Raw genomic sequence first — 26803 nt, forward strand, 5'->3', positions numbered from 1 at the left:
TTTATTACTTCAGAGTCATTCTATTATCAATATTGTTTTTGGAATAAATTCAGCTTTATTCAGCTCGTATTGCGTCGTTGCACGACACCTCGTGTCTCGTGTGTGGTGTCGTGCTCAGAAAATGTTGAGGTTAGGTTCAGTTTTTGTTATTGTAGGTTAGGCCTAGTGTTTTTAAAATAGTTATTGCAGTTACTTTTCAACTGAAGGAAATTTAGTTATGGAGTCTACACAAATTGCCGATAATTTGGAAACCAAAACTGAAGCTGACGTCATTCCAGAGAACGATGCCAAGACGGGTGATGAAGAAAAAAAGACTGAAATTGTAGATCCCTATGCTTACCTCAAAAGACAGGATTTCACCTCAGAGAAATTTAAGATTGAGATCAGAGGTTTGCCAAAGTTCTACGGAATCGGCGTAAGTATAGTAGTATATCAATAAATTGTATCAGAGTGATTAGCTGTCATGTAATCTAATGGATGTGGGGGCTATTTATTGGCGTTTTATTTCCATTTTATTGTATTGACAAAAAGCTATATAAGCTACCACAATAAAAAATTTACAGACTAGAAATCTGCAGTGACAATACATTTTTAAAACTGCAGACATACATTTTTAAAAATAGAGCCTTATTATACCAGTGGTGCCCCCCTCTAGCTCATGGACGCCCCCGCCCTAAAATGAGATGAAATTCAATAATTCAAACCCCCCAAAAATTTCGTCAGTAGTGTTTCTGAACATTGCTGACCTCCCCCAAAATTTTTCAGGGGAAAGAAGTCATCGTCTGTACTGGCAAGTTCAGTTAGATGATTCTAATGCCTAGTCCACACTATCGCCAAGTCGCTGGGCAATCTGGTAAGCTCGGCCACGTTGGACATGCCATCCACACTGCAATTCTACTATTAATTGATGCTTGACAGTTGAAAGTGATGTCAAGCATAGGCCAGTGAAGGCGATCACTGACAAAGCCGTCCTGAGAACAATGCAGGATTACCTTTCAGTCCTTTCTGGAGGTACCCAGGTGGTTACTCTGGATGGAGCCAAATCTGAGGCACTACAAGTGAACCATGGAGTTCCCCAAGGATCTATGCAGGCCCCTCTTCTTTTCCCAAATTTTCATAAATGATTTCAGCATGAATGGAAAAGCATTATTGTTTGTGGATGGCTCCACTCTTGTTGCCCAGGATGAAGATCCCCAATTAGCCATCCTCAGGTCTGTCCAGCTGCTAGAAGAGGCCAGTTCGTGGATTGGAGCAAATAGACTATGCATGAACCAGACTAAGACGCAGAACATGTTTATTTATTCAGTATATTTATTAATTTATTGAGAATACATTACATGAAAAAAGTACAACTCAAAGAGGTTTACAGCTAAACGGCAAAACAAACCTCATTTACACAAAAATATGACATGTATACTTAATGTTAACTAGAGTTTATGTTATGCACTCTGAGACGCAGACCCTCTTCCTTTGGTGAGCCAGAATTTAAGCTGCTTGGTTTTATGATAGATGCCTCATTGTCTTGGGACCAGCACTTCAACATGGTCTGTAATCGGCTCTCCAAGGTGACTTACCTGATGAGCAAGTTGAGAAAAATTGTGCCAAGATGCTACCTGGTGACTGCGTACCATGCTTTGTTCCAGTCATATTAACTATGGGATTGTGCTTTGGGGACATGTGGGTTGTTGTGAGAGGGTTCTGCTTCTTAAAAAAAATCTGGTGTGGTACACTCACACAACTTTCCTTGCTCATTGAACTGTAAGCCTCATTCTTAGACGAGAATAATTTAGGGGAATAACATAATGACGATTGGCGGCAAAATATTTGCAACTACGATCAGACTACTTTATATGTGTATATATAATTGTTTTCAGAGTACTTTTTCCTTTGTGTAAATTGTGAAATTCGATGATTTTTTTTCAAAAGTCGTCAAAACAGCTGTTCTACAGATGAAATATCTAGACTATGACTGTGTTCTTTTTATAAACTGCTCTACCTACCTACCTCATGCACTAGAAGGAGGTTACAACGTCCATTTCTCAAGGATGGGGTGGACCCCCCATTAGTTTTTTTTTAGGGAAAAGACTCATGCCAGTTGATAGAGCTGATAAATAACTATACAGGGTATGAATTTGAAAAAAATCGGTCAAGTAATTATTGAGAAAATCGTGAAAAACATGGTTTTTTAGTAATTATCTGCCATTTTTCTCAAGAATATTACGGAGCTCCTGCAATTTTCCCAAAAATGAGACTCGTGTCAGTTGATAGGGCTTATAAATAGCTATCTATGGTATAAATTTGAAGAAAATCGTTGAAGCCGATTTCGTAAAAACATGGGTTTTCAGTCATTATCCGCTATTTTTCTCAAGAATATTTCAGAGCTCCTGGAATTTTCCCAGAAATGAGACTCATGTCAGTTGATAGGGCTTATAAATAGCTATCCATGGTATAAATTTGAAGAAAATCGTTAGAGCCGTTTTCGAGAAAAACGTGAAAAACATGGTTTTTTAGTAATTATCCGCCATCTTGAATTGAATTTTATTGAATTTCTTATTGTCGAATCCTTATGGTATAAGGACCCTAAGTTTAAAATTTCAAGTCAATCGGTTAATTAGGAATGGAGTTATCGTGTTCACAGACATACACACACACACACACACAGACCAACACCCAAAAATCATGTTTTTGGACTCAGGGGACCTTGAAACGTATAGAAATTAAGAAATTGGGGTACTTAAATTTTTTTTGGAAAGCAATACTTTCCTTACCTATGGTAATAGGGCAAGGAAAGTAAAAAGGTGTTCTGCATCATTACATTTTCGCCATAGACCTACCTATAACATTGCCGGCCACTGTTCAAAAAACTGCGGATCCTCACAGTTCACAGTCTTCAGTCAGTACCTGCTTACCTTGTTAGGGTTTCTAAAAGAACAGCTACATAAATTTCAAGTGAGAGGCCAGGCTCATGATTATTATATTAGTAGACGTGATGATGTAGACCTGCCACAATTGCGATTGGCCAGATCATACACCAGTTTCCCGATTCGCACCCTGAAGATATTCAACAGGCTCCCATTGTGTGTCCGTGAATTGGATGATAAACAATTTAAAATATACTTCGAGATAAACTCCTCAAACTTGCACTCTATTCCTTGGGTGAAGAGGAGATAACTCGTTCTATTTGTCTCTTTGAAATGCTATCTCGATAATTAGTGTAAATATGAACGTTTGCGTTTTTTAATTTCTTATGATGAAATCGATCCAGTGTAAAGACTGGTCATGTATGGAAAGAAAATTGAATTGAAAAAGCGTCCATCCACATTCTCGCGCTCGTCATCATTCGTACGCATTGGGTGAGAGTGTGGGTGCGGCATAATGATCAATATTCGTTGTATAAGGATGCTCCATGTGATATTTCTAAGAATGTTATGTGGATGTTCTATTTCAGTTCAGATCCATGAAAATCGTTGAAAATTGATTTGAGAAATGCGTATTTTCTTCATCCTGTAAACCTCTTGTTGTGGTTACAAACATATTAAAAAAAAATCTTCCATTTTGAACGTGAAAAAGAAGATTCTGTTTCCCATCAGCTGATTATACCTATTCAGCATTGTCCTGATCCCAGAAGAATGGGCCCGTTTTGTGTACATGGAATGTGGTAAATTGTCCGATTCACAATTATTTACCAAGTAAAAAGTTCCACGTTCCATGGGAGGAATTTTGACAGATTCTGTTCCTGAATCCTGTTCTAGCTCCAACTTTCTGCCCCACAGTCGAAGTGTGGTAAATTGTCCGACCTGGTACAGTTCCAACAGGTTCCAACTATCTGAGCTCTCATTGGTCGATCATTGTAGTCTGCTTGCTTCTCTGCGCATGTGCTGATAGTTTGTTTACCCTAGCATAGACCCTAACCAACAATATGATGTTTGATAACCATTCATTAAATGAAATTTTCTCGATAGAAAATTTGAGAGTAATGGAATAAAAGAAATTTACACTTTTCTAGACGGTAGGTTTGTAAAACAGCCTTTCTTCATTCACGCAGCTAGTAAACGACACATTTTAGTAGTGTGAATCAACTTTATATGTGCGCGCCAATAGCTTGAACCAACGATTTTGAAATGGCGTTCCATGGGAACATTTTTGTACTAGTCACGTGATGGAACAATTTACGATTGTAACTAGAGCAATTTACTGTACACAGAACGTACACATTGATTTTGTTCGATGCCAGCAAGGTTTTAGTGTGTAATTACGTGTATTGAAATTTAATTTTATGACGCCATCGATCCCACAAGTGTGGGTAATGGATGAAGTAGAAGGTATTAAAGAATTTATATTTTTAGAAGATACCCCTTGTACCAGATACTTTGAGGATTCTTTGACTCTGCTAACATACCACTTATGATTTTTTTTACAGGAACTAAAGAAGCTTCTCAATGTGAAACTGAAGTTGGGATCCAACAAGATAAAGCCGCCGAAAAGGGGCAGTCATTGGGTGTATGTGTGCTTCAGATCAGAAGAAGACAGAGAAGAAGCATTGAAGGCAATCGATGGATTCACATGGAAGAATAAGACTTTGTCAGCTGAGGTGAGGATTTCCAACTACCACATCTTGCTTCTAATGAATAATATTTACAAAGAAGTATAGCAAGTAAATTTTAAAGTAATTTATAATTTTATTGACCGAGCGGAGTGAGGTCTAAGATTCAAGTCGACGGTTTGGCATTTTTCTTAATGTTTAAATGTTTATATGTTGCGAATTTACGGCGGAACGCGGTAATAGATTTTCATGAAATTTGACAGGTATGTTCCTTTTTTAATTGCGCGTCGACGTATATACAAGGTTTTTGGAAATTTTGCATTTCAAGGACAATATTAAAGGAAGAAGGAACCTCCTTCATACGCCAATATTAAGAAAAAATCAGACTATAGAATTATTCATCAGAAATCAGCTGACAAGTGATTACACAGATGTGTGGAGAAGCCAGCCTATTGCTGTATTTCCATAAGGTCTATAGTTTCAATCAGGTACTTGTGGATGAGAATACTGCGTGAGGTCTACTGTTCACAGAACTACTAGTAGTAAGCATAGATAATACATAAAAATAATAGCATGGATGGAGTATAGATAAAACATACGATAACAAGCTAGTACGTAGATTATCTACTTATCTTCATACTATACTTCTCTTTATAGTATACAATTGTATATTGATATTGTCTATCTGGAATCCCCATTCTTTGACAACGACAACAAGTAACATGTAAATAAGTACTAAGGTGAAGTAGTGTAAATAATAGTTTAATAGTGTAATAATTAGTGTATTAGTGTAAATATTTCATAGTGTAAATTTAAAATAAGTAGGCTGCCACTCATGGGATAGAACTCATCCATAAGAATAGACTTTGCTTTGGTGGAAACATTATGACTTTTCACTTGATAGGTATTCACTTGTGTTTGTTCTCCCGACATTAGATACTGGCCGTTTTCACACTTACTGATTTTTGGACGACACGGTACAGGACATTTACGACAAGATATTTACGACAGGACAGGAAACTTCGATTGGCTGATTCTGGATACTCCAACTCAATCAGCCAACCGGAGAGTTTCATGTGCTGTCGGGCCTTGCCGTGTCGTCGAGAAGTCGGCTTGGAATCGGCCAAAGGCTGAGGAATCTTCATGAATTAGTCATCCAATAACTGTCAAACAGTCTCACTGTCTGTTATCACTTTTTCTCCCTCAGGTCTTGATATTCACAGATTTCTTTTATTTGAGATTATCTCTGTAAGTGATTTTTCTCTCCACTTCTAATACTATGTATTATTGTATGACATTGTTTTATGGCAGCATTTTGAATGCTCTAAATTTTGGACATTCACATTTTAAACTTTGGAGCTTTTGAGTAGCCATGGAAAAACACATCAGAGCTATGTATGTCTACTTCTTCATTGCATCTTGTGAAATACCATCATCATTATATTCATTGTATAATTTAATTTTATACTGTAATACATCATTCTAATGTAATTCTATTTCTATGTTTCTGATTTTCTGTTGATGTTATTATTATTAAGGATAAATAAACGATTTTGATTTGATTTGAAAAATACATCTGTTACTGATTTGTATTCTTTTCTTTCTAGAATGCAAATGCAGCACCTGACCCACTGGTAAAAAGGAGAATTGCCAACAACCAACAAGATGACAATACCGCCAAAAGGTGTAAATTAGAAGACGTGAGAACGCAAGAAGAAATAATAAAGAGCAATGCTACACCTTTATGTGACGTGCCTTATGAAGAGCAAGTAAGAAATCAAACCGATCAGAATTGAGCAGCATTCAATCTTTTAAATTATTATCCCTTCAAAAACATTATCTTTATCTTATTCTACGATGTGATACTACAAAATAGTGACACACATGAACTTCCTACTCTTATAATGATCAACCATCTTTTATTGATATTAAATTATGTTCAATAACTATTTTCAAAGTCTAGCCATTCATTCACTTATGCGTAAATCAGGCCAATGATTGGAAGGAATTGGTCTTGAATAGTGAGACTCATATTTTTTAAAACCAATTTATTAAAATAATGAAAACTGTATCTCAATATTTCAATAAATTTCAGGTTGAGACAAATTCAATATGAATAACTACTACAATATCACCTTTACAAGGATGAAAATTATCTGCTGTTGTTTTCATATTTAATTGAAATTATTATCGTTTTCAGCTGAAAATGAAACAGCAGAAAGCTAGAAAACTTCTGGAGCGTTTTGGAAACGAGCTAGCTACAGCTAACCGCTCATTGAAACCGTGGCTGGATAGTCAAAAGGCCAAATTTGACGGTCTTCCTTGTCAATTACTCGATATCGTTTCTGTCAAAGACCATTGCGATGGATACAGGAATAAATGCGAATTCACAATAGGTGAGAATTCATTTTTTCAAGTCAAAAATGTTTCCTAGAAAAATATTTAACATATTTATTAAATTTTCTACTTCACTTTTATTGACTCAAAAAGTACGATCATCATCGTCGTCATAAGCCAGATGTATTTCTTACTATTCAAGAAAAGAAAACTACATTATCTTCATGTAATTCTACAACACCTCTGAATACAGTGTTCAATTTATAATCAATCTCTACGATCTCTTGAATATCCATTGAACCATTTACAATATTATTTATTTCTCAGGTATCAATCAAGAGACTAAGGAGAAAGCGATTGGCTTCAGATTGGGGAGCTATGTTTTGGGGAATACTGGAGTGGGGCCTATTCAAAATTTGAAAAACATACCGCCCAGGATGAAGGAGGCTGTGTCTGTGAGTTCATTATTTTGAATTATACAATTTTGAGTTTATTTCTATTTCTGTGAGTTGATTATTGTTTATGATTTATCCAATAATTAAAAAAAACGACTTCACTCCAGTTGCACAGAAGCCTGTTGATTTTTTTCAGGAATTCAATGTCACGAGAACCAATCAGAGAAGCCTTCTTTTCAAAAAGTATTTTCCGATTAGTTCTCATGGCATTAAATTATAATAAAAATTTAACAGGATTTTGTGCACTTGGGCCTATAATGAGATTCAGTTTAAACTGCCAGAATTCCTTATAAATATCATCAATGTTTCATTCTCAACCAACAGTTGATGAACCTTACAATTTGCATAATAATTATTGATTCTTCTATAAGTCCCGATTTCAGCTAAACGAAAACTTGGTTTGAGCGACAGTTGATTCTAAACCAAAAAAAAAACATATTAAGTTACAGAAACAATTTTAAATCTTGACTAGACCAACTGCCGCTTAAACTTGCTGTCTGTTCTTCGTGGAATCGGGTCTTAGGGCCAAGTCACATGAAGCGTTTTTCAGACGTTTTGGCACTGACGGCGGATGAGTCGGTAGGAAGCTCTTTGATTGGCTGATTATCAGCTGATTCCCGAACGCCAACCCAATCAACTGATAATCAGCCAAACTTCCCACCCTGCCGACTAAAAACACATGAAAAAACGCTTCATGTGGCTTGGTCCTTAATCCTATTATATTAAGCGAGCAATTTCTGTATATTTATATCTATTTATTTATGTTCAACGCATCTCGAAAACGGCTCTAACGATTTTCACGAAATTTGGAACATAGGTTTATGATATAAAATTCGATTGCACTAGGTCTCATTCCTGGGAAAACTCGCTGAAGGACATGAAAAGGATAATCATTATTCATCCTTGGAAAAACAGATGATAATTTCGTCGTCTGTTGATGATTGAAGTGAGTGAGCGAGTGCATGTGTGTGGGACTGAGATAAAATTATGACTCAGCTGTTGAACTTTTGTAATCATTCAATCAGGTACTTAGTGCCGGTTGCACAAAAGCCGGTAGAATTTTACTCCTGATTAATTCTAGTAGAACCATTTAGAGAAGCAATCTTTTTGAAATGGTCTCTGATTTGGTTCACGTGAAATTAATCAGGATTAAAATTTAACCGGCTTTTGTGCAACCAGGCCTTTGTGAGAGAAATTTTTGCTTTCCTGTGGGAATTGATCTTAGTTCACTGTGATTAGATAGAACATTTCTGTATGAACTATAAATTATATATTATAATTTCTTCTTTCGTAATAATTTTCTCATGCTTTTTTACTCCGAGCGAAGCTCGGTCCCCCGATATTTTCTCTTGAATAGACCAACAAACTGACGAACCTCCTCTATTTTCCAGGCATTTGAGAAGTTTGTCAGATCGTCAGAACTAGACGTGTTTGACCCGGAAACTCAGAGCGGTCACTGGAAACAGCTGACGGCCCGCTATGGATTTGTCACCGATCAGCTGATGCTGATAGTGGGTGTCAATCCACAAATCGGCAGTCCACAACAGCTGACTGAGCAACAGCTGGAAGACGTCAAACAGAAATTGCGCGACTTTTTCACCGACGGCGAGGGAAAGTGCATCAAAGTGACTTCTCTCTACTTCCAGATCATCAGGAAAAAGTGAGTTGATAATTATAATTTTTACATGGTGGCTGTTTTGTTTTAATCAAAATTAGGAGAAGACTACCCTGGGGCTTATTAACTCCTTTACTGCTTTACTCCTTTGGTATTGATCTTGCTCTCGCCTCATACTCTCACAAAAGTTAGTCATCATTTACTTGGGAATCATTAGCAACATTTAATCATTTTGTATTATCATTTAGAATAAAAAATAGGACAAGTTGACTAATTGTGGATGGTGGGGGCTCATGTTAGTATTTCCGTTTTCCCGTTTGGCATATATTGTATTATCCCTCGCCTCTTACTCTTGCACAATTAATAGACTTGTTCAGGAGTCATCAGCAACATTTCATTTTGTATTTCCGTCTGGCACTTATTGTAGGCTCCTCATGCCCACCCTTGCACAAGTCATTGATTTTGTGGGAATCATCAGCAATCACTTTGAATTTTTGGACAATCTAGTAGAACGGAATAAATAATGGACAAATACTAAGATCTGTATTCTTCATACAAGCATAATGCTAATCTAAAGGTGCGTACAGATATACGCGCCGCGAACATGAGCAATTCACTTTTAATCAGCTGATGCCAAGCTTTTTATATCTGTATCTTACCGTTTCTGTAAAAATACAGATATAGTCAGCTGATTAAAAGTGAATTGCTCATGTTCGCGGCGCGTATATCTGTATGCACCTTTAGATTACAGGAATTTATTAAAATGTGTTACCTTCCATGTTCAAACCATGCTCAAACTGAGATGTATTAAAATAACTGAGAGCCGTACTCAGGTTATAGGGCCGTGAGGATCAAATCAGTTTAAACTGGGATAAATCAACTGTTGGTTCAAACTTCGAATGGCAAACATTAAAATAAATGTCACCAGAGCTTCATGTAATCCTAGTTCAGCGTTCCAGCTTTATACTTGTATAATGTATATTGACTCAAGACTCACTTTCTAAAGAATTGGGTGAAGTAGATGTTCATAAATCCTAGATTAACGTTTTACGAGTACTTGGCTAGTGCATATGGCCTCAACTTCAAGTAATGCTAAGTATTAGAATGTCTTTCCAAAGTAACTGAAGATCAATAATAAATATCTATTTAAGGTCATGAGTATTGAGTTAGCGGTATTCATTTATTTTTTTACAGACAAGCGGGAGAGATCCTTCCGTCTCCAGAACATATACTGGGCGAAAAGTACATTGTCGAAGTACTCTCTGGATTGAAATTTAAAATCTCGCCGGAGTCGTTTTTCCAAATCAACACAAAGACTGCCGAACTGCTCTATGACAATGTTGGAAATCTGGCAGACCTGAATGGTGAGACTACGCTGCTGGACATCTGCTGTGGTACTGGCACTATTGGCCTTTCTCTTGCTTCTGTAAGTTATAATTTACAATTAATTTCAACAGAGCTCATTAATCATTATTCCTGGATTGAAAATCAAGTGACGAAGCAGTGAGTGATTACATAATCTTAACTTTTGGACAACATTAACGTTTTATCAAAAGTTTTTGGAGAGAAATAATACAGGCTCGGTCTAGTTTTTCGTCCAATGTCGTAATTGTATTATGATTATAGTGTTTTATACAATAAATGAATAAATGAATGAATGAATGAGCTTAATTGTAACATGTGTGCTCTATATTTGAGAGATTGCTTAAAACAAAGCTGATCCTCATTCTCGAAAGTAATCATTTATTTTATAGAGCTACTTGGAAGTTTTATTACATAGAATTATCAGTGCACTTAATTTTTTCATACAAGACTAGTTTTGACACTTGATAATTGGATAAACGTGATAATGAAACTGGACGTGTTTCAAAGAAAATAAGAAGGGATCTAGTAATTCCACGAAATAACATTTTAAATTCAGTTAATTTGCCATAAAATTATAAGAAATAAGTGAATTTATCTATCTAATTTGATAGATGTGATGGTAGATTGAACTGTATGATGGACTATACAATAAATATAAAAGGCAAATCAATCGAATAAGAAGCTCCATCAATATGGCTACATGCTATTTCATTGTTAATTGTTGTTCAAATTGTGTTTTTTTTTTGTAATCAAATGATAAATGAAATGCCATTGGAATGAATCTTGATTCGCATTAAATTTAATGAATTATTGGCGATTGAATGATTCAAGATCCAATCCAATTGTATTCCATTTCCATTTGATATAAACAGCTTTTCATTTAAATTCACTCTAGACTCGGAGATGTAATATTTCTCCAGAATAATGTGAAATAAAAGAGATGTTTTCAGTTCCTTATGGAACTGACATCTATTTGATTTCACCTTGAACTTTTCATCATTTAAAGTACTTTTTATCGTTTCTAAATTTCAAGTTATCAGTTTTAACTTCTATAATAATTTATATCATGTTAGTTAGCTCAGTGTAAATAATTTATTGTTTCCTCTTTTTTCTAGAAATGTGGCCAAGTTTTAGGCTTGGAACTGATCGAAGAGGCTGTGAAGTATGCGAAAGAAAATGCCGAAGAGAATAAAATCACAAATTGTGAATTTTTCTGTGGCAAAGCCGAGGAGATCATTACGTCGGTGGCGTGTAAAGCGGTTCATAAGAAAGTGGTAGCCGTGGTTGATCCTCCCAGAGCTGGCTTACGTAAGTTTCATTTCAAATTTCATAAATTTAATGAATTGATCCTTATATTTTGTAATATTTTCATATCAAAATTATTGACATCTCTGGTTGTCTTTGAAAACCAACTGATATCCAGGCAATGTTGATAATAATAATTAGGTCAAATTAATAAAAACAATATAAAAACTTGTAGTACCCTTTTATTAAAACATTTTTAAAACTCAAATAAAAGGGTACTACAAGTTTTTATATTGTTTTTATTAATTTGAATAAAGTAGCCCATATAAGTGAAGTGATTTTAATTAAGTCAATTTTATACTCATGGCTGAAAGTAAATGTTTAATGTCTCCGTGTATGAATGAATATCTATGTTTTTGCAATTACCTATTACTGTCAAAATAATCTTATGTGGGCGTCCTTATATTGGTAGAGTGAAAATATGTGAAAACACTCCCATAGGAATCAATAGTATTATTTTTCCTTTCTGCTCAACTTGAATGAATGAATGAATGAATTTTTATTTGCCAAAAACAAAATACAAAAAAGCTTTACAGAAAAATAAATATTAGTATATTCTACTGCACTTAACTAAAATACATACATAAAAATTAAGGAAATGTTAATTTATTTAATCAGAAATAATAACGAAATGATATCCTCATCTATGATATTATAAATAATAGTTATTAAAGTTTATATATTACTCTGATCAAGCTGATTTTACGACTTAGCAGAAACCTATTGGAAAGTAGGGCTTTCAACTAGAATACAAGATAAAATAGAGGTAGATTAAATACCTTGTATTACCTAGAATACAAGAAGAAATAGAGTTAGGTTGAATACGTTGTATTGCCTCAAGTCTGAAAGATATTACTTTTAGTGTGAAAAGGGGAAACCAGTCTGTGGCATGGACAGAGTAGTGGAGAGGAGTAAGCATGCTGCGCACAATTGGATGCTGAGATGAAAGTAGGGAGAATGCTGTTAGGTAGTGGCAGTGATTGGTATCGGGCCTCTCTGTCTTTGAGAGAGAGAGAGAGCTGTGTAAAAAGTAATATATCTCGGACTATACAATACAAGGTATTCCATATACCTTGGTTTTAGCCATATAAGAACATACTTTCTAAAAACGAATACGTTTTTATCTTTTTTATTACAGTATTGGAACATTATTGTAAATACTTCGTTTGATTCACAGATCAGAAAGCCGTCATCCTACTCCGTCGCTTGCAGAACATTGAGAAGATGGTGTTCCTAGCGTGCGACGCCAAGGCTGCTCTCAAGAACTTCGTCGACCTGGGAAGACCGGCCTCGAAAACACTGACCGGCGACCCCTATGTTCCCATAGCTGCCGTTGCTGTGGACCTGTTCCCGCACACCAATCACTGTGAACTAGTGCTCTGTTTCCAGCGAATGGATCCAGGTCAACTCTCTAGCAATGACAATAAATAGCGAATTGGTTACATTAAGAGCCTGTTCACATGACAGCGATTTACGCTCGGTTATCGCGCGGTTGACCAACCGAGCGGTTGCCAGGTATAGGGAAACACAAATGCAACGCTCGGTTTTAGTAGTCGCCGGCGAATCGCGGCGGTTGTAGTTTCCAGTCCAACCGATCGGTTGTCGGGCGGTTCGATATACTAGAGCAGGTATGAGAGCGTACACATGTCTTCCAGTCAACCGAGCGGTTGCGAGCAGAGCAGTTCACATAGTGCACATTCTATTACAATCTAGTTCAATAAAAAATTATTCTATTATAATTTTCAGTTCAGTTAGTTAGTAAAATAAGTTTACGTTAGTTTGTAGAGGATCATATTTCATAGTAGGGTAAACTAGCCCACGTTGGGACACCAAAATTCAAACATCTATAACTTGGACAAAAATAAAATAAATCTTCATTTTTTAATTTTATATTAATTGTATTTGCTTACACTTTCATGGCAACTGCATTGATTGTCAATTGATTTTTTTTATTGCAAAAACAATTTTTTGGGAGTGTCCCAACCTGGGCTTAAGATCGGCCCACGTTGGGACATCCCTTGCCTAGGTTGGACATTGAATTAAAAATAAGCAATTTGTTATTATAGGTACATGATAAGTCATTTTTAGTTAATTGAATAGCTTTCTCAAAAATTGATATTTTCAGAAAATTTTTGTTTTATTCAATCAACAATACCATTAAGAATTAATCTTCCAAATCTCATGGATTTATTTCTTACCGTATTTGAAATTTACTCAAAAAGTAATGATCGGAAAAAACATTTCTGAGAAAACTTTTCCATTTTGATAGCTTGATGATAATACAAATCGAAAAACTTTGAAAAATATCACCAGTAGAAAGTTTAATTTCAGCCTTTGCACAGTCTTAACCGAGGGCAAACCGCTCATGAATCGCTGTCATGTGTACGAGGCTGGCAAATCGAGCGATTTGCCAACCGCGCAACAACCGAGCGTAAATCGCTGTCATGTGAACAAGCTCTAATGACCAAAAGCGACGACCTGTACAACTATATCGATGGACAATAAATAGAGTTTTTTAGTATTCAACAATATAACAATTTTTTAGTATTCCCGTCTCGTGGTTATTGGCGTTTTACCTCAATATTATGGTGGGGTCTCGTTCGTGTAAACTTCCGCAGTCGACGACGAGAGACATTATTGTCTGAAGAGATTCATATTGTACAAATTTCAAGTGTGCTAAAACAGCTGATTCGATTACTTTTCGTTATTTGTCTTTATTATCTAAAAATCAAAACATTCCGAACAATCTCAACATATTGTTATTTGAAAGTATAAACTTAACCTCCTCAATTGAAACACAATTTTTATGTTATTTAAGACAAATCTACTCAATCTGGCTGGTCTAGTGGTAAGGAGCGTTATAAACTTCGGTCTGTTAGCACCGCCTGGTTTGTGAGTTCGAATCCCGCCGATTGGCATGGACGTTTGATCATCTCATCAAATCATCATCGCAGTTTCCATCACCCACGTACAAGCAAAAAGCTCATGTGGGCTACATCTCACAAAAAAGTTCTGAAAAGAGTTGCCCATAAGTCAGGGCGTGATTCCTCACATGAAAATAAGAAAATAAGTTCCAATTAACATAGGTCCGAAAATTCTTAGTTAACAAGTTATACGCTGAATTGTAAATCGTAATCAACAGTCAACAAATACCCGTAGGGCTTCGTTTCAGCAGGGGCACAAAAATTCAGACGAAATCTTCCACTCTGTATAACTTGGTAACCAAGCATTTTCGGACCTATGTAAATTATATATTTTTTTCTTTTGATGTGAGGAATCACGCCTTGACTTACGGGCACCTTTTTCAGAACACTCTGTATACCAAGAATAATAAGAATCAACCATAATACCCATTAATAACAATCAACTATTAATAATATATCAGTATGATATATGTATAGAATTTGATGAAGATTAGATTAATTCTTCAATTTTGTTTCCCATCAAGAACTGCTTACTATTAAAGCACTTTTTTATTATTAAAAAACGACAGCAGTCAAATGTTTTCAATAAGTGAATTTATTCTGTTATGTAACAACGAGATCTTACGCCATCTTTATGGTGAACACAACCAGAAAGAGTGGTGGACCTGTCGTAATATCTCATTGTCAAAGTAAGCTAATAAATTCATTTATTGAAAAATTTTGACTGCTAGTTGTACTTTTTAATAATAAAAAAGTGATTAGATTCATATTTTTATAATAAACTAATATGCTTGCGAGCTCAGCTACGTAATGCAAACTAAGGGATACCAGAAAAAATTCAACAATCTGATACAAAGAGGATAAAACATTTTATTAAAATTATTCAGCATATCAACACCTAAAAACATTCATTGAACATCCATTTTGATTGTGATTTATTACAGAGATTTGCCATTTTGGCAATGATAAATATCGATGACAACATATAATTATTGGACTGGGGTTTCTTTCTTAGTACAGACGGCTTACGTTGGAATTCTCAGATATTCCTTGAGATGACATTTGTCTAGTTGGCCCTTATTTGTAGTTGAAAGAGTGCAGCTCAATGTCGGAGTTGTGTGTTAGCACCTTGCGATTAGGGTTGTTCTGAGAGCCACGATTGATCGAGTCAGCAATCTATAAAATAAGTCATCAATTGATAAGAGATAGACACAGAAGTTATGTGAGGAATGCAAAAAGAATTCGGGAGACTATACACACACCATTTAGTCAAGACAAGACTACTCACGTTTAGTCACAATACTTCACATAGTTGCTTATGAATACATGTCTAATTGCAATGACTAATCAGTGTGAGTTGCGTCATAAGCAACAATGTGAAGTATTGTGACTAAACGTGACTAGTCTTGTCTTGACTAACTGGTGTGTGCCCAGCCTAACGGTTGACATGCATCACATTGATTATTGATACTCTTCGGCTTGGTTTGTCATAAGAAGAGTAACATATGAGAAAACTGTACTATAAGAAGAGTGACATTTATTTATTCATTGATACAATTCACCTACAAATCATAACATAGATATGACGGGGCTACACCAACAGGACTAGCCCAAAACTGCTGTATTCCCAAATTTCTATTACCGTAAGTAGTACAATATTAAGGTAAGTAGCATAATGAAGTCATACATTCAGGATGGGTGCGAGGGGAAAGGATTTGACAAAAATAACACATAACAAAGTGAAGAATCAACTAGCATACAAATCAAAAAAATTCTCTCAATTTAATTTTTCTTAGGTACCGTAGGCAAGAGATATAACAATATTGCTCTCATACAGAAACTGAAGTAATGTGGAGTTTCATTTTCTATCGTTACTTTAACACTGTTGATGAAATGACAGGGATTTTATTTGTGTAATGGATATCAAAATACCGTTTTCTTCTCTATTTGGACAGATTTATTCAAACATTTCGTTTGAATTCAAATTCATCATGGAACAATATACTATCTACTGTACAATAGACATAAATACCATCCACAATAGACCACTACATCTCTGATAACATTGTTCAATTTCATTCATAAGTCTGGTGCATAATTGACCGAACGAAGTGAGGTCTAAGATTGTCGACAGTTTGGCATTTCTCTTAATGTTTATATGTTGCGCATTTACGGCTAAACGCGGTAATAGATTTTCATGAAATTTGACAGGTATGTTCCTTTTTTAATTGCGCGTCGACGTATATACAAGGTTTTTTGGAAATTTTGCATTTCAAGGATAATATAAAAGGAAAAAGGAGCCTTCTTCATACGCCAATATTAGAGTAAAAATCTGACTACCTATAGAATTATTCATCATAATTCAGCTGACAAGTGATTACAAAGATGTGTGGAGAAGCCAGTCTATTGCTGTATTTCCATAAGGTCTATAGTTTCAATCAGGTACTTGTGGATGAGAATACTGCGTGAGGTCTACTGTTCACAGAACCACTAGTATTATGTTGTAATGAGTCGTCCCTCGCTTGTTTTGATGTTATGTAGTTGGATCATAATTTTCCAATAAATTTAATACAGCTTTAAGGTTGAATGGTAGAGAGGACTACTCTAAAACATCCTAACTCCACCCAATAAAGTACCAATGTTTTCATTTCATTCAAAATATGTTGAATTAATTCGATAGTCAATTTGCACATATATTATCACTACTGTCAGTGAACTTATCCGTTACAGTGATAATATGCTAGACTATTATTCCCATAAGCTGTAATGGGAACATTCATACTCACTTGGTCGGGTTGTACCGGTCACTGCCTACGATAATGATAAGTGGGAAATCGCCTTGTAAGAATTCGCCTTCACAGAATAAATCAATGAAAAATAAATCAAACTATTGCGCAACGGCCACATTCTATCTGGAAAAAGTATATTGTGAATAGATTGTGAAACGTTATATTTTTAAATCTATTTAGAGTTTTAAATCTATTACAAAACTTGAAGTAAATGATAACTCACACTGTTGTTGAAGTATGAAGACCTGTCAGCGGGGAATGTGACGACTGTGCTGGTCACACACGATTCTGCACCCACGCCACCTGCTCGCAAACGCCTTCACAACTTTAGGAACCAATATTCACAATCATTTTGATAGAAAACACTCATAAACCATATAAATATTAGTAAGATATTTAATACAATAACTGATAAGATAATAAATATAATATTTAATACTATAAGGACTTAACATCTTCATAAAACGAAGACGTTTTTCAATTTCAAGTGTTTGGTGAGAAAGATAGACAACATATTTTATAAAGTGGAGAAAGCATAACCTATTTTCTGGCCTATTCAAATGAATCTAAATTCGGGGGAGGAACATTTTTGGGCTGTGCCTTTGATCCTCCACCAAAATTATTTCAAAAAATAATTTTGTATCATTATTAATAAAAAATCTGATGTGGTACACTCACACAACTTTCCTTGCTCATTGAACTGTAAGCCTCATTCTTAGACGAGAATAATTTAGGGGAATAACATAATGACGATTGGCGGCAACATATTTGAAACTACGATCAGACTACTGTTTATATGTATACATAATATTGTTTTCAGAGTACTTTTTCCTTTGTGTAAATTGTGAATTAGATGATTTTTTAAAAGTCGTCAAAACAGCTGTTCTACAGATGAAATATCTCGATGCTCTACCTACCCAAAGTTAGTAGACAGAAGGTTGGTCACTCATCTATAGTATTTTAGTTGAAATGCGATTGGAGTGGGGGAACTGCAGCCGTGACGTAGGCTGTAGTACAGAGTAGGCAAAATATCGCATTCTTGAAAATCATACGGTGATTATATAATTATATAACACAAACATTTTCTGACATGCAAGCTTTCTGTTTCAGCCTTATAATAATTATCAAAACATTTAAATAATACAAGCATTTTACCATATAAGAGCAAAAACCCCACCTCCTAACTTTCCTTTTCAAACCCTTAAGGTTTCTTCATCTTCAAGCTCGTGTTTATATTTTGTAGTTTGGCTATACATCAGCTTGTGAATTTCGGGGATGAGATATTTTGATTCTCGTAGAACATGTGCTCGATACCAGCATGTGTTCAGGGCAATTATATGAACGAAATTTATCGGATTTATCGGGATCGGTTTATCGGTTTATTGCAATGCATTAATTTTTCAATATTTTTCATGCGTTAATCTGAAATTATAATAGTATAACGTTGTCTAATAACGCTTTTCCAGCTTATTAACTTTCTCGTGTCACGTTTTTAGATTCTTGGAAAACTTTCAACCTTCATTTTATTCATACAAGTTGAATGAACTTGGAATATTTAACAACATCATTAGAATCAGTGATTTATTCGCTATAAGTATAGAGAATTTCCAAGTTCTAGGTCAATCTTGAGGGCAATAAACGACGATTTATTTGAAGATACAGTGAATAAACTGTATACTCAGTGTGGTTACTTCATCACATTTTTACTACACGTGACGTCACGCTGGCGTTCCCCCCTCTACTTCGAATCTTACACCTGTGAGTGATCAACCTTCTGTCTACTAACGTTGCTACCTACCTACCTCAAGCACGAGAGGGAGGTTACAAAGTCCATTTCTCAAAGATGGGGTGAACCCCCATCAGTTTCCCAGGAAGGAGACTCATGCCAGTTGATAGAGCTGATGAATAACTTGTAGAACATGTGCTCGATACCAGCATGTGTTCAGGGCAATTATATGAACGAAATTTTCATACAGGGTATGAATTATAACAAATTATAACAAATTACAGGGTATGAATTTGAAAAGAATCGTTAGAGCCGTTTTCGAGAAAACCTTGAAAAACATGGTTTTTTAGTAATTATCCGCCATTTTCCAAGAATATTACGGAGCTCCTGTAATTTTCCCAGAAATGAGACTCATGTCAGTTGAAAGGGATTATAAATAGCTATCCATGGTATAAATTTGAAGAAAATCGTTAGAGCCGTTTTCGAAAAAACCGTGAAAAACGTGGTTTTTTAGTAATTATCCGCCATCTTGAATTGAATTTTATTGAATTTCTTATTGTCGGATCTTCATGGTATAAAGGACCTTGAGTTTAAAATTTCAAGTCAATCGGTTGATTATGAATGGAGTAATCGTGTTCACAGACATACACACATACATACATACACAAATACACAGACACACACACATACACACATATACACACACACAGACTAACAGCCAAAAATCATGTTTTTGGACTCAGGGGACCTCAAAACGTATAGAAAACTTGGAATTAAGGTACCTTAATGTTTTTTGGAAAGCAATACTTTCCTTACCTATGGTAATAGGGCAAGGAAAGTGATAAATAAAAGATACAGGACCAATATTGTCAGTGATGAATATGACTGATGAATATACGAATGACACTTCCGTGAAGCCTCCACAACTTCAGGAACCAATAACCACAATCTCTCAAATAACAAACAATTCTACAATCGGCAGTTTAATAATAGGTAAGGCCCAGTACATAACTGCTTGACAAAGTAATTCCTATCAGAATACAGGAGTTCAAATATAGGTGTAGGCTATTTTTCAAATAAAAGTTCCATTATTTCATGCTTTTGTTAATAGAATTTAGTTGGAAGTGGGTGGTTTTATTTGAATGTGTTCGATCAGTAAAGTATCTCAATGTTAACATAACTTGACGTTTATATTTCTGAGATAAAACGAAAATATTCTTCACCAGGCAGACTAAGGCCAAGGACCCTGAGATTGGATGATTGGGTTGATACCCATTATTGGGTATGTATATACACATCTATATTGAAAATATGCCAATTAGAGAGTTTCCTAGCCTGTCGTTTCCCATAACATATCGAGAGTTTCCTGTCGAGCCATGCCGACTCGTCTCAAAAACCGCCTTGTGTGTCCGTAGCCTTGAGACTTGCTCTCTACAATTCAATCCTACTACTCTATCACCAACTACATCACACTTGACAATAAAAAACATAGACGATAACACTAAACTTACATCGTCTATTGTATCCTATACTATTAAACGGATGTTTAGATGTTTGTATTTCACCGGATCTCGAAAACGATTCTCACGAGATTTAGAACATAGTAGGTTTATAATATAAATATTCGATTGCACTAGGTCTCATCCCTGGGAAAACTCGCTGAAGGACATTAAAAGGATTATTATTATTATTATTATTATTATTATTATTATTATTATTATTATTATTATTATTATTATTATTCATCCTTGGAAAAACAGCTGATGATAATTATTTCGTCGTCTGTTGATAATAGAAGTGAGTGAGCGAGTTCATGTGTGTGGGACTGTGTCAAAATTATGACTCAGCTGTTGAAATTTTGTAATCATTCAATCAGGTACTTACAAGGTACTTGCAAAAAAACGGGTTATTTTCAATCCTGATTAATTCCAGTAGATCCATCTTTTTTAAATAGTCTTCCCTGATTTGGTTCACGTGAAATTAATCAGGATTGAAATTTAACAGGCTTTTGTGCAACCGGGCCTTTGTGAGGGATATTTTTGCATTTCTCTGGGAATTAATCTCAATTTACTGTGATTAGATAGAACATTTCTGTATGAACTATTAATGTTATTATAATTTCTTCTTTCGTAATAATTTTTTTATGCTTTTATACTCCAGAGCGAAGCTCGGTCCTCGATATTTGTAACATTATCACCTTGACAAAGTGATGACAGTCATGCAAAAAATTGATAATATAGCACATTTTTCAAACAAATAAATATCAAGTCGACGGCTTTGCATTTCTCTTTTTGTTTGTATGTATGTATACTATAATAAGTGGTAATTGACAAATTTGTTATCACATTTCCTACGTACTTTCTCGTTTACTATAATCTCCTTCTCGCATGTTGTAGCCATTCTTGCCGTGCGCAAGCGCATTGAAGCATCCTCTCAGTGTGGAACACCGTCCATAGGCATTTTTGTCGACATAGTTGGAGTTGTGGGGACTCGACTTTCTGCTCCTCCACCAGCGGCGCCATTTTTTACTGATCTCTGTCCTAACTTCGCCGTTCAGGAAGCAGTATAACACGGCTACGAAGAATCCCTGCAAAAAGGCACGAAAACAATAATTATTGGGCATAAAACAAGTTTTTATAATGTTCAAATTATCACCTTCTACACCCGTTCAGTGCCAAAAATGAATGTATTTCGGAGGGTACGATGACCCGTCGGTCCCGACTACATAGAACGTAGTCATCATCTCTCATGATCATCCCTCTCACTTATTACCCACGCACAAGCATAAGAGCTTATGTGGGCATCACCCTAAGTATTATTAAAATGCTCAAATAATCAAATCAAGGATTCATTAAAAAATATAATATTATTTGTAGAATATTGACGGTGAAAATGAATTTACAGATCTACAGTACAGTGGATCAATGAAGGTCTCAATCAAGAGAGGAAGAGGAATTATTTTGTAAAATGGAGACGGTGTAAATGAATATACAGTTCTACAGATTTACAGTGGATATTGACGTTGAAAATGGATCTACAGATCTTCAGTTCACTGATCAACAGTGCAGTAGATCGATGAAGGACCAAATCAAAAAACAGAAATGAGTTATTTGTAAAATGGAGGTGATTTAAATGAATATTCAGATCTATAGATTTACAGTACATTGGATGCAGAGATTTTACACCGGTGAGTTACTGTAATAGCTTATTCAGGGCTAGAGTAGGCTACATGCCTGACACCTGTTGAACAAGGATAGAGTGTGACGAGAGAGCAAGTAAGAGTGAGAGAGTAAAAATAGTAAGGGTCATGGCGAAGTAATAATAGTAGGTACTTCAAATGCCTGAACAACGTCAAAGTCTAAATGAAGGTGAAATGGTTTCAACAGTGTGTGGTGCGGGTTGCATAGACGTCCTTTTCAAGGCGCTTCATTCATGAATTAAATTCCTCTCAAGTTAGTTGTTTGATTGTAAATCTCAAATACATTGTTGAAACTGGTAAGATACTGAGAATAGAGATTGTATATCGTTATTGGAAATTGGTTATGGAATCAGATTGTTAAGCATTGTTATAACTAGTAAACTATTGAGAATGTAGATTGTTTTCGGAATTAGGTTTCTCTCAATTCTGAAAAAACGAAGCGATATTTGAATAGTTAATCAATTTTAAAATGATTATATTTTGAACTAGTATGTGCCCGGTAGGTGGGCATACGATCTGCGGGGCAGACAGCGGTCATGGGCATGCAGCGGTCTGCGATTTATCAACTCAAGTGATAATATAGAAAATTATATTTTTATAACCTGATATTTTTGATATTATTAACTCTCTAGGATGACAATTTTGAATTACTATGCTGGAATTATGTGATTTATCCTATGAACTCGACTTGAGATCTACAAAAATTGTCAACTAGAAAATTAATTTATTGAAAAATCTAAAGAAAATTTATTCATTATTTTGTCAAAATTATATTTTGAATTATTGTTTACTGTTATTGTAGAAGGGATTTGATTGATATGGATTCATCATCGTTAACTACTATTGAGAATGAAATTTGACTGATTTGATATTCAAAATTGATACTATCTTACTTGGAACGAGGCAAATAGTTGATCTCCAAACAGCCAGGCAATTTCCAATTTTTCAGATCCCTCAACGTATGACATTCCAATGAAAATTGCGTAATGAACTCCAAACAACGGCACAAGAACAAGGGTGGATTTCGCCCATTTCCTGAAACAGCATATTGAAATGATTTTGTAGCAAAAATGTACAATATCTTTGAGAATTTACATCAATCCTCCATGATATTAATTATTCATGATTTTTCATGATATGATTCATGTGATTTTCTGTCTATTTGGTAAATTTAGCTTTTTTTACTATTCTGCCTATCTGAGACTAAAATTTTACATGAATAAATACATAGAATTATGTAGACCGGAAATCTTCACTCATGAAAAAGCAATAACTAACAAAGAGAACCTTCCAATTGAAGATGAATGCATTTATCTAGAGGAATAGTTTGATTATTGCAAGAGCGATTGAGGAAAGAAAAGAGAATTTATTTTTTTTAATCTTTTGATAGAACCCTTTTCTTTCAATATATAAGCCAACTCTATCCTTTATATTATAGAATATTCATAGATTAATTGAGAATGAGTTATTTCACGCAAAATAAGATGCAATTAAGATAATAATCAAGAATCTCTGTGCGTTGTACAAACCGTTCAGTAAATCTAATTTATTAAGAGATAATAATCTAACACAAAACACTTTGATCATTTACGTTCATCGCTCACCTGAACTTTTTATTCTCCTCACAAATAGAAGCCTGCAGTTTTGACAGAAGTACTCTCACAATGTTGATGAAGAGAGCGAAGTTTATCTACAAAAAACAAAACGAAAAAAATAGAATATTATTAAATATAAAGAAAATAAAAATCTCAGTACCCTTTTTTTAAAATGTTTTATCACAACATGTTTCGGTCATTTATTTCAAGTGAAAATGGCATAAATGATAAAATATTAAAAAAAAGGTACTGAGATTTTTATTTTCTTTATATTCATATTACAAGTAGCCCTATACAGGAAAGAGATAAATAGAATATTATTTCTCAAATTCTAGAAAGCTCTCTCCAATAACACATATAAAACATTTCACAACAGCTCATTTAAGTCTGGAGATTCTCCTCCGATTATTGAGAGTACTCTTCAATAACATATAGATTAAAACACCACATAACAACTCATTGATGTCTCAAAATCCTAAGCATGTAGGCTACATAAGTTTATAAAGGGATGAATTATTTATAGTTTATTTGTTCTCAGATTATCTCCATAGAAATAACTCCACAAGAACTGAATTATCATTGAAGTTTTCAAATTCAAGATTCAAGTCACTAGAATTCAATGTATGAAGGTATTTATTTATCATCGTCAAAACCCTCTTCCACACACAGGCTTTGCCTTTGTGGAGAGTTTTCATGAAGTTTATTAAAAAGTAATGTTGTATTTTCTGTAACTACGATATATAGCAGTTAGATTTAGTTATTATGATTAATTATTCGAGTTCAACTGTGAGTTTTATTTATGATTTTTTGGTTGCAGAAGATGTAGCGTTGTTGCAATACCTACAATTACTACTAAGTAATAGTAGGTATTGGTTGTTGTATGATTTGAATTTTTGTACCCTGTTATCATGGATAATAAACACCAATTTGATTTGATTTGATTTATATGGACTTCATAAAATGATGGAAAATGAACGATGCATGTTTGTCACTGTCTGTAACAATAATGATCAATATCAGCTAATGAATAACTAACTAAAATAGATGTCTTTCTTTACCATATCTATCTTACTATACATATACTATAGGATGTACCTTATTCATCCTTTATCATAAATACTATCAATAACTATCTAAATAAGCAAAACCAATAGTCCATAAAATTGACATATTTCATCAACGATATTCACATCACATTCAAACTTTGTAATTTTAAAGCTCGTCAGCAAATCTAAGAACAGAGCCTACGTAGTCTACACAAAGCTGAACAGAAGCTAGGGAAAATATAGCTCCATATATGTTTCCACAAAGGATTATATGATGAGTGTACTGAACCCTTTCCAAGCTTAAGGCTAAGGCGGATAGATGTATATATTGTATTTGAGCTATTGTTTATAAGATGTATATAGATGTATAATATAAGCTACCCTTGAGCCTGTGGGAGGCTAAACCCATCCCCTTCTGTCTCCTGCTTGAAATGCTCGCGGAATATAAATAACTTCTGTTTACATAATGTATGGATGCGAATAGGTCTCTACGTTCCATGGATATAAACAGATACGGTACAAAGGTATTTCACTGAAAACTCAGTCCGTCTATTTGTCACCGCTGTCTATTTATGTACAGTATCGGTCTATTTTGAAAGAGTTTCATAAGACTAGACTAGTTTTCAAACAGACAGAGGTAGTTTGTACGAATCAATCATTGAAATGGAACTAGAATACTGTTCTATAAGGATTTAGAAGTTTTGTAATGTGGGAGGTAGGCTAACACACACTAGAGATATGAATATTTCTATAGTAGGTACCAAAGAGGATACAGTCTACATTGTAGATTCTATTTTTCTATAGTATTTCTCGCACGTACTGTTCCCGTCTAGCATTAGTTTTTCCCTACGTTACAAGACTATGACCTGGTTGCACAAAAGTCTGTTAAACTTTAACTATGATCAAGTGCTAATTGAAGATGTCTCCCGCTTCTTTGATAGGTTCTCGTCACATTCAAACGTCATTAAATGACCATTGAAATTTAACAGACTTTTGTGCAACCTGGCCTATCAATTCTTAAGAAACTCGCTTGGATTTGTAAGAAAAGTTCAATAATAAGATGATCTGGCACTAACTGATGATAATGGAATTGGATAAAGGTCAATGATGGAACAAATGTGAAGTTTTCAGAATTCCGAAAATGAGTATAAAGTTTAGAATTCAAAGTGGATGCTTTAAAAGTGGGTTGATATTTCTGATTTCTATGAATAGAAAATTTTTGTGCAATATTCAAAATAGCACTCCTGGACCATATGCACCATTTTCGTTCAACTGTAATCTAAGTTTACTATATTATGGCTGCATCTAGTGTAATGTGTTACATTCAGTGTTCAAAATGAACAGTGGCTAATCAATCTCCGTTAAAAAGTGGATGATTCATGTGGGCCTAAATGTTCAGTGTATTTGAGTGATTTTCGAATAAACCAATAGTTGTGAAAAGCTATTTATAGATGTTGATCTCAGTGATTTACTGTGGGAATATAATGTAAAACTTTAATTCAACATCCTATAACTAGTAGTTCTGTGAACAGTAGACCGCGCGCTCAGTAAGTTACATTGACCTCTTGTTATGTTTTCTCAAAAATTAATAAATAATTTATCAATTTAAAATGTCTAGAAAAAATCCTAAATAAACATAGAGCTTTCTGTCCTATCGTACCGTGACGTGTCGTCCCGGAATGTGGGTGTGAGCGCTGTTATCAGGTCTGGCTGTTGATGGAAAGATACATTTTCAAGATGTTCGATGTTTTTGAACGGGTAGTATTTTAGTCACCTGTCTACAGACTAAGGCCCCCCATCCACTTAGAGTTCTAACTGCAGTCCCGGATTGTCTCGGCAGGCGGATCGTTGGACTGTCAACAGCCGCACGGTGCGACAGTTCAACGATCGGACTGATCGTTTTG

The 26803-nt window shown here is 34.9% G+C and overlaps 2 protein-coding genes across 4 annotated transcripts in view; one reads left to right on the top strand and one right to left on the bottom strand.

Annotated features, from left to right (window-relative positions):
- Positions 1-31: 31 nt before the first annotated feature.
- On the top strand, positions 32-14256 carry LOC111044581 (tRNA (uracil-5-)-methyltransferase homolog A). Of its 3 annotated transcripts, none has more exons than XM_022329763.2 (10): positions 32-415; positions 4421-4591; positions 6151-6312; positions 6744-6939; positions 7208-7335; positions 8727-8995; positions 10145-10376; positions 11431-11623; positions 12798-13068; positions 14082-14256. In XM_022329763.2, exons 1-9 carry the CDS (start codon positions 218-220, stop codon positions 13049-13051), a joined length of 1803 nt encoding a protein of 600 aa, XP_022185455.2. In that variant the 5' UTR covers positions 32-217; the 3' UTR covers positions 13052-13068; positions 14082-14256. The 3 variants fall into 3 exon arrangements, with proteins under 3 accessions (XP_022185455.2, XP_039291991.1, XP_039291992.1); XM_039436057.1 differs by having other exon boundaries at positions 12798-13065; positions 14079-14167; XM_039436058.1 differs by having other exon boundaries at positions 7208-7338; positions 8730-8995; positions 12798-14167.
- A 7153-nt stretch (positions 14257-21409) lies between these two features.
- The window catches only part of LOC111044582 (parathyroid hormone/parathyroid hormone-related peptide receptor), a 128239-nt gene continuing 122845 nt past the window's right edge, over positions 21410-26803 (bottom strand). Inside the window, exons 8-10 of the mRNA XM_039436582.1 lie at positions 23863-23948; positions 23152-23293; positions 21410-21646 (exon numbers count right to left, since the gene is read on the bottom strand). Of these exons, the coding sequence (XP_039292516.1) occupies positions 21410-21646; positions 23152-23293; positions 23863-23948 (465 nt within the window). The remainder of the gene's footprint in view (positions 21647-23151; positions 23294-23862; positions 23949-26803) is intronic.

Source organism: Nilaparvata lugens, chromosome 10 (assembly GCF_014356525.2).
Source record: "Nilaparvata lugens isolate BPH chromosome 10, ASM1435652v1, whole genome shotgun sequence".
Taxonomy (NCBI): domain Eukaryota; kingdom Metazoa; phylum Arthropoda; class Insecta; order Hemiptera; family Delphacidae; genus Nilaparvata; species Nilaparvata lugens.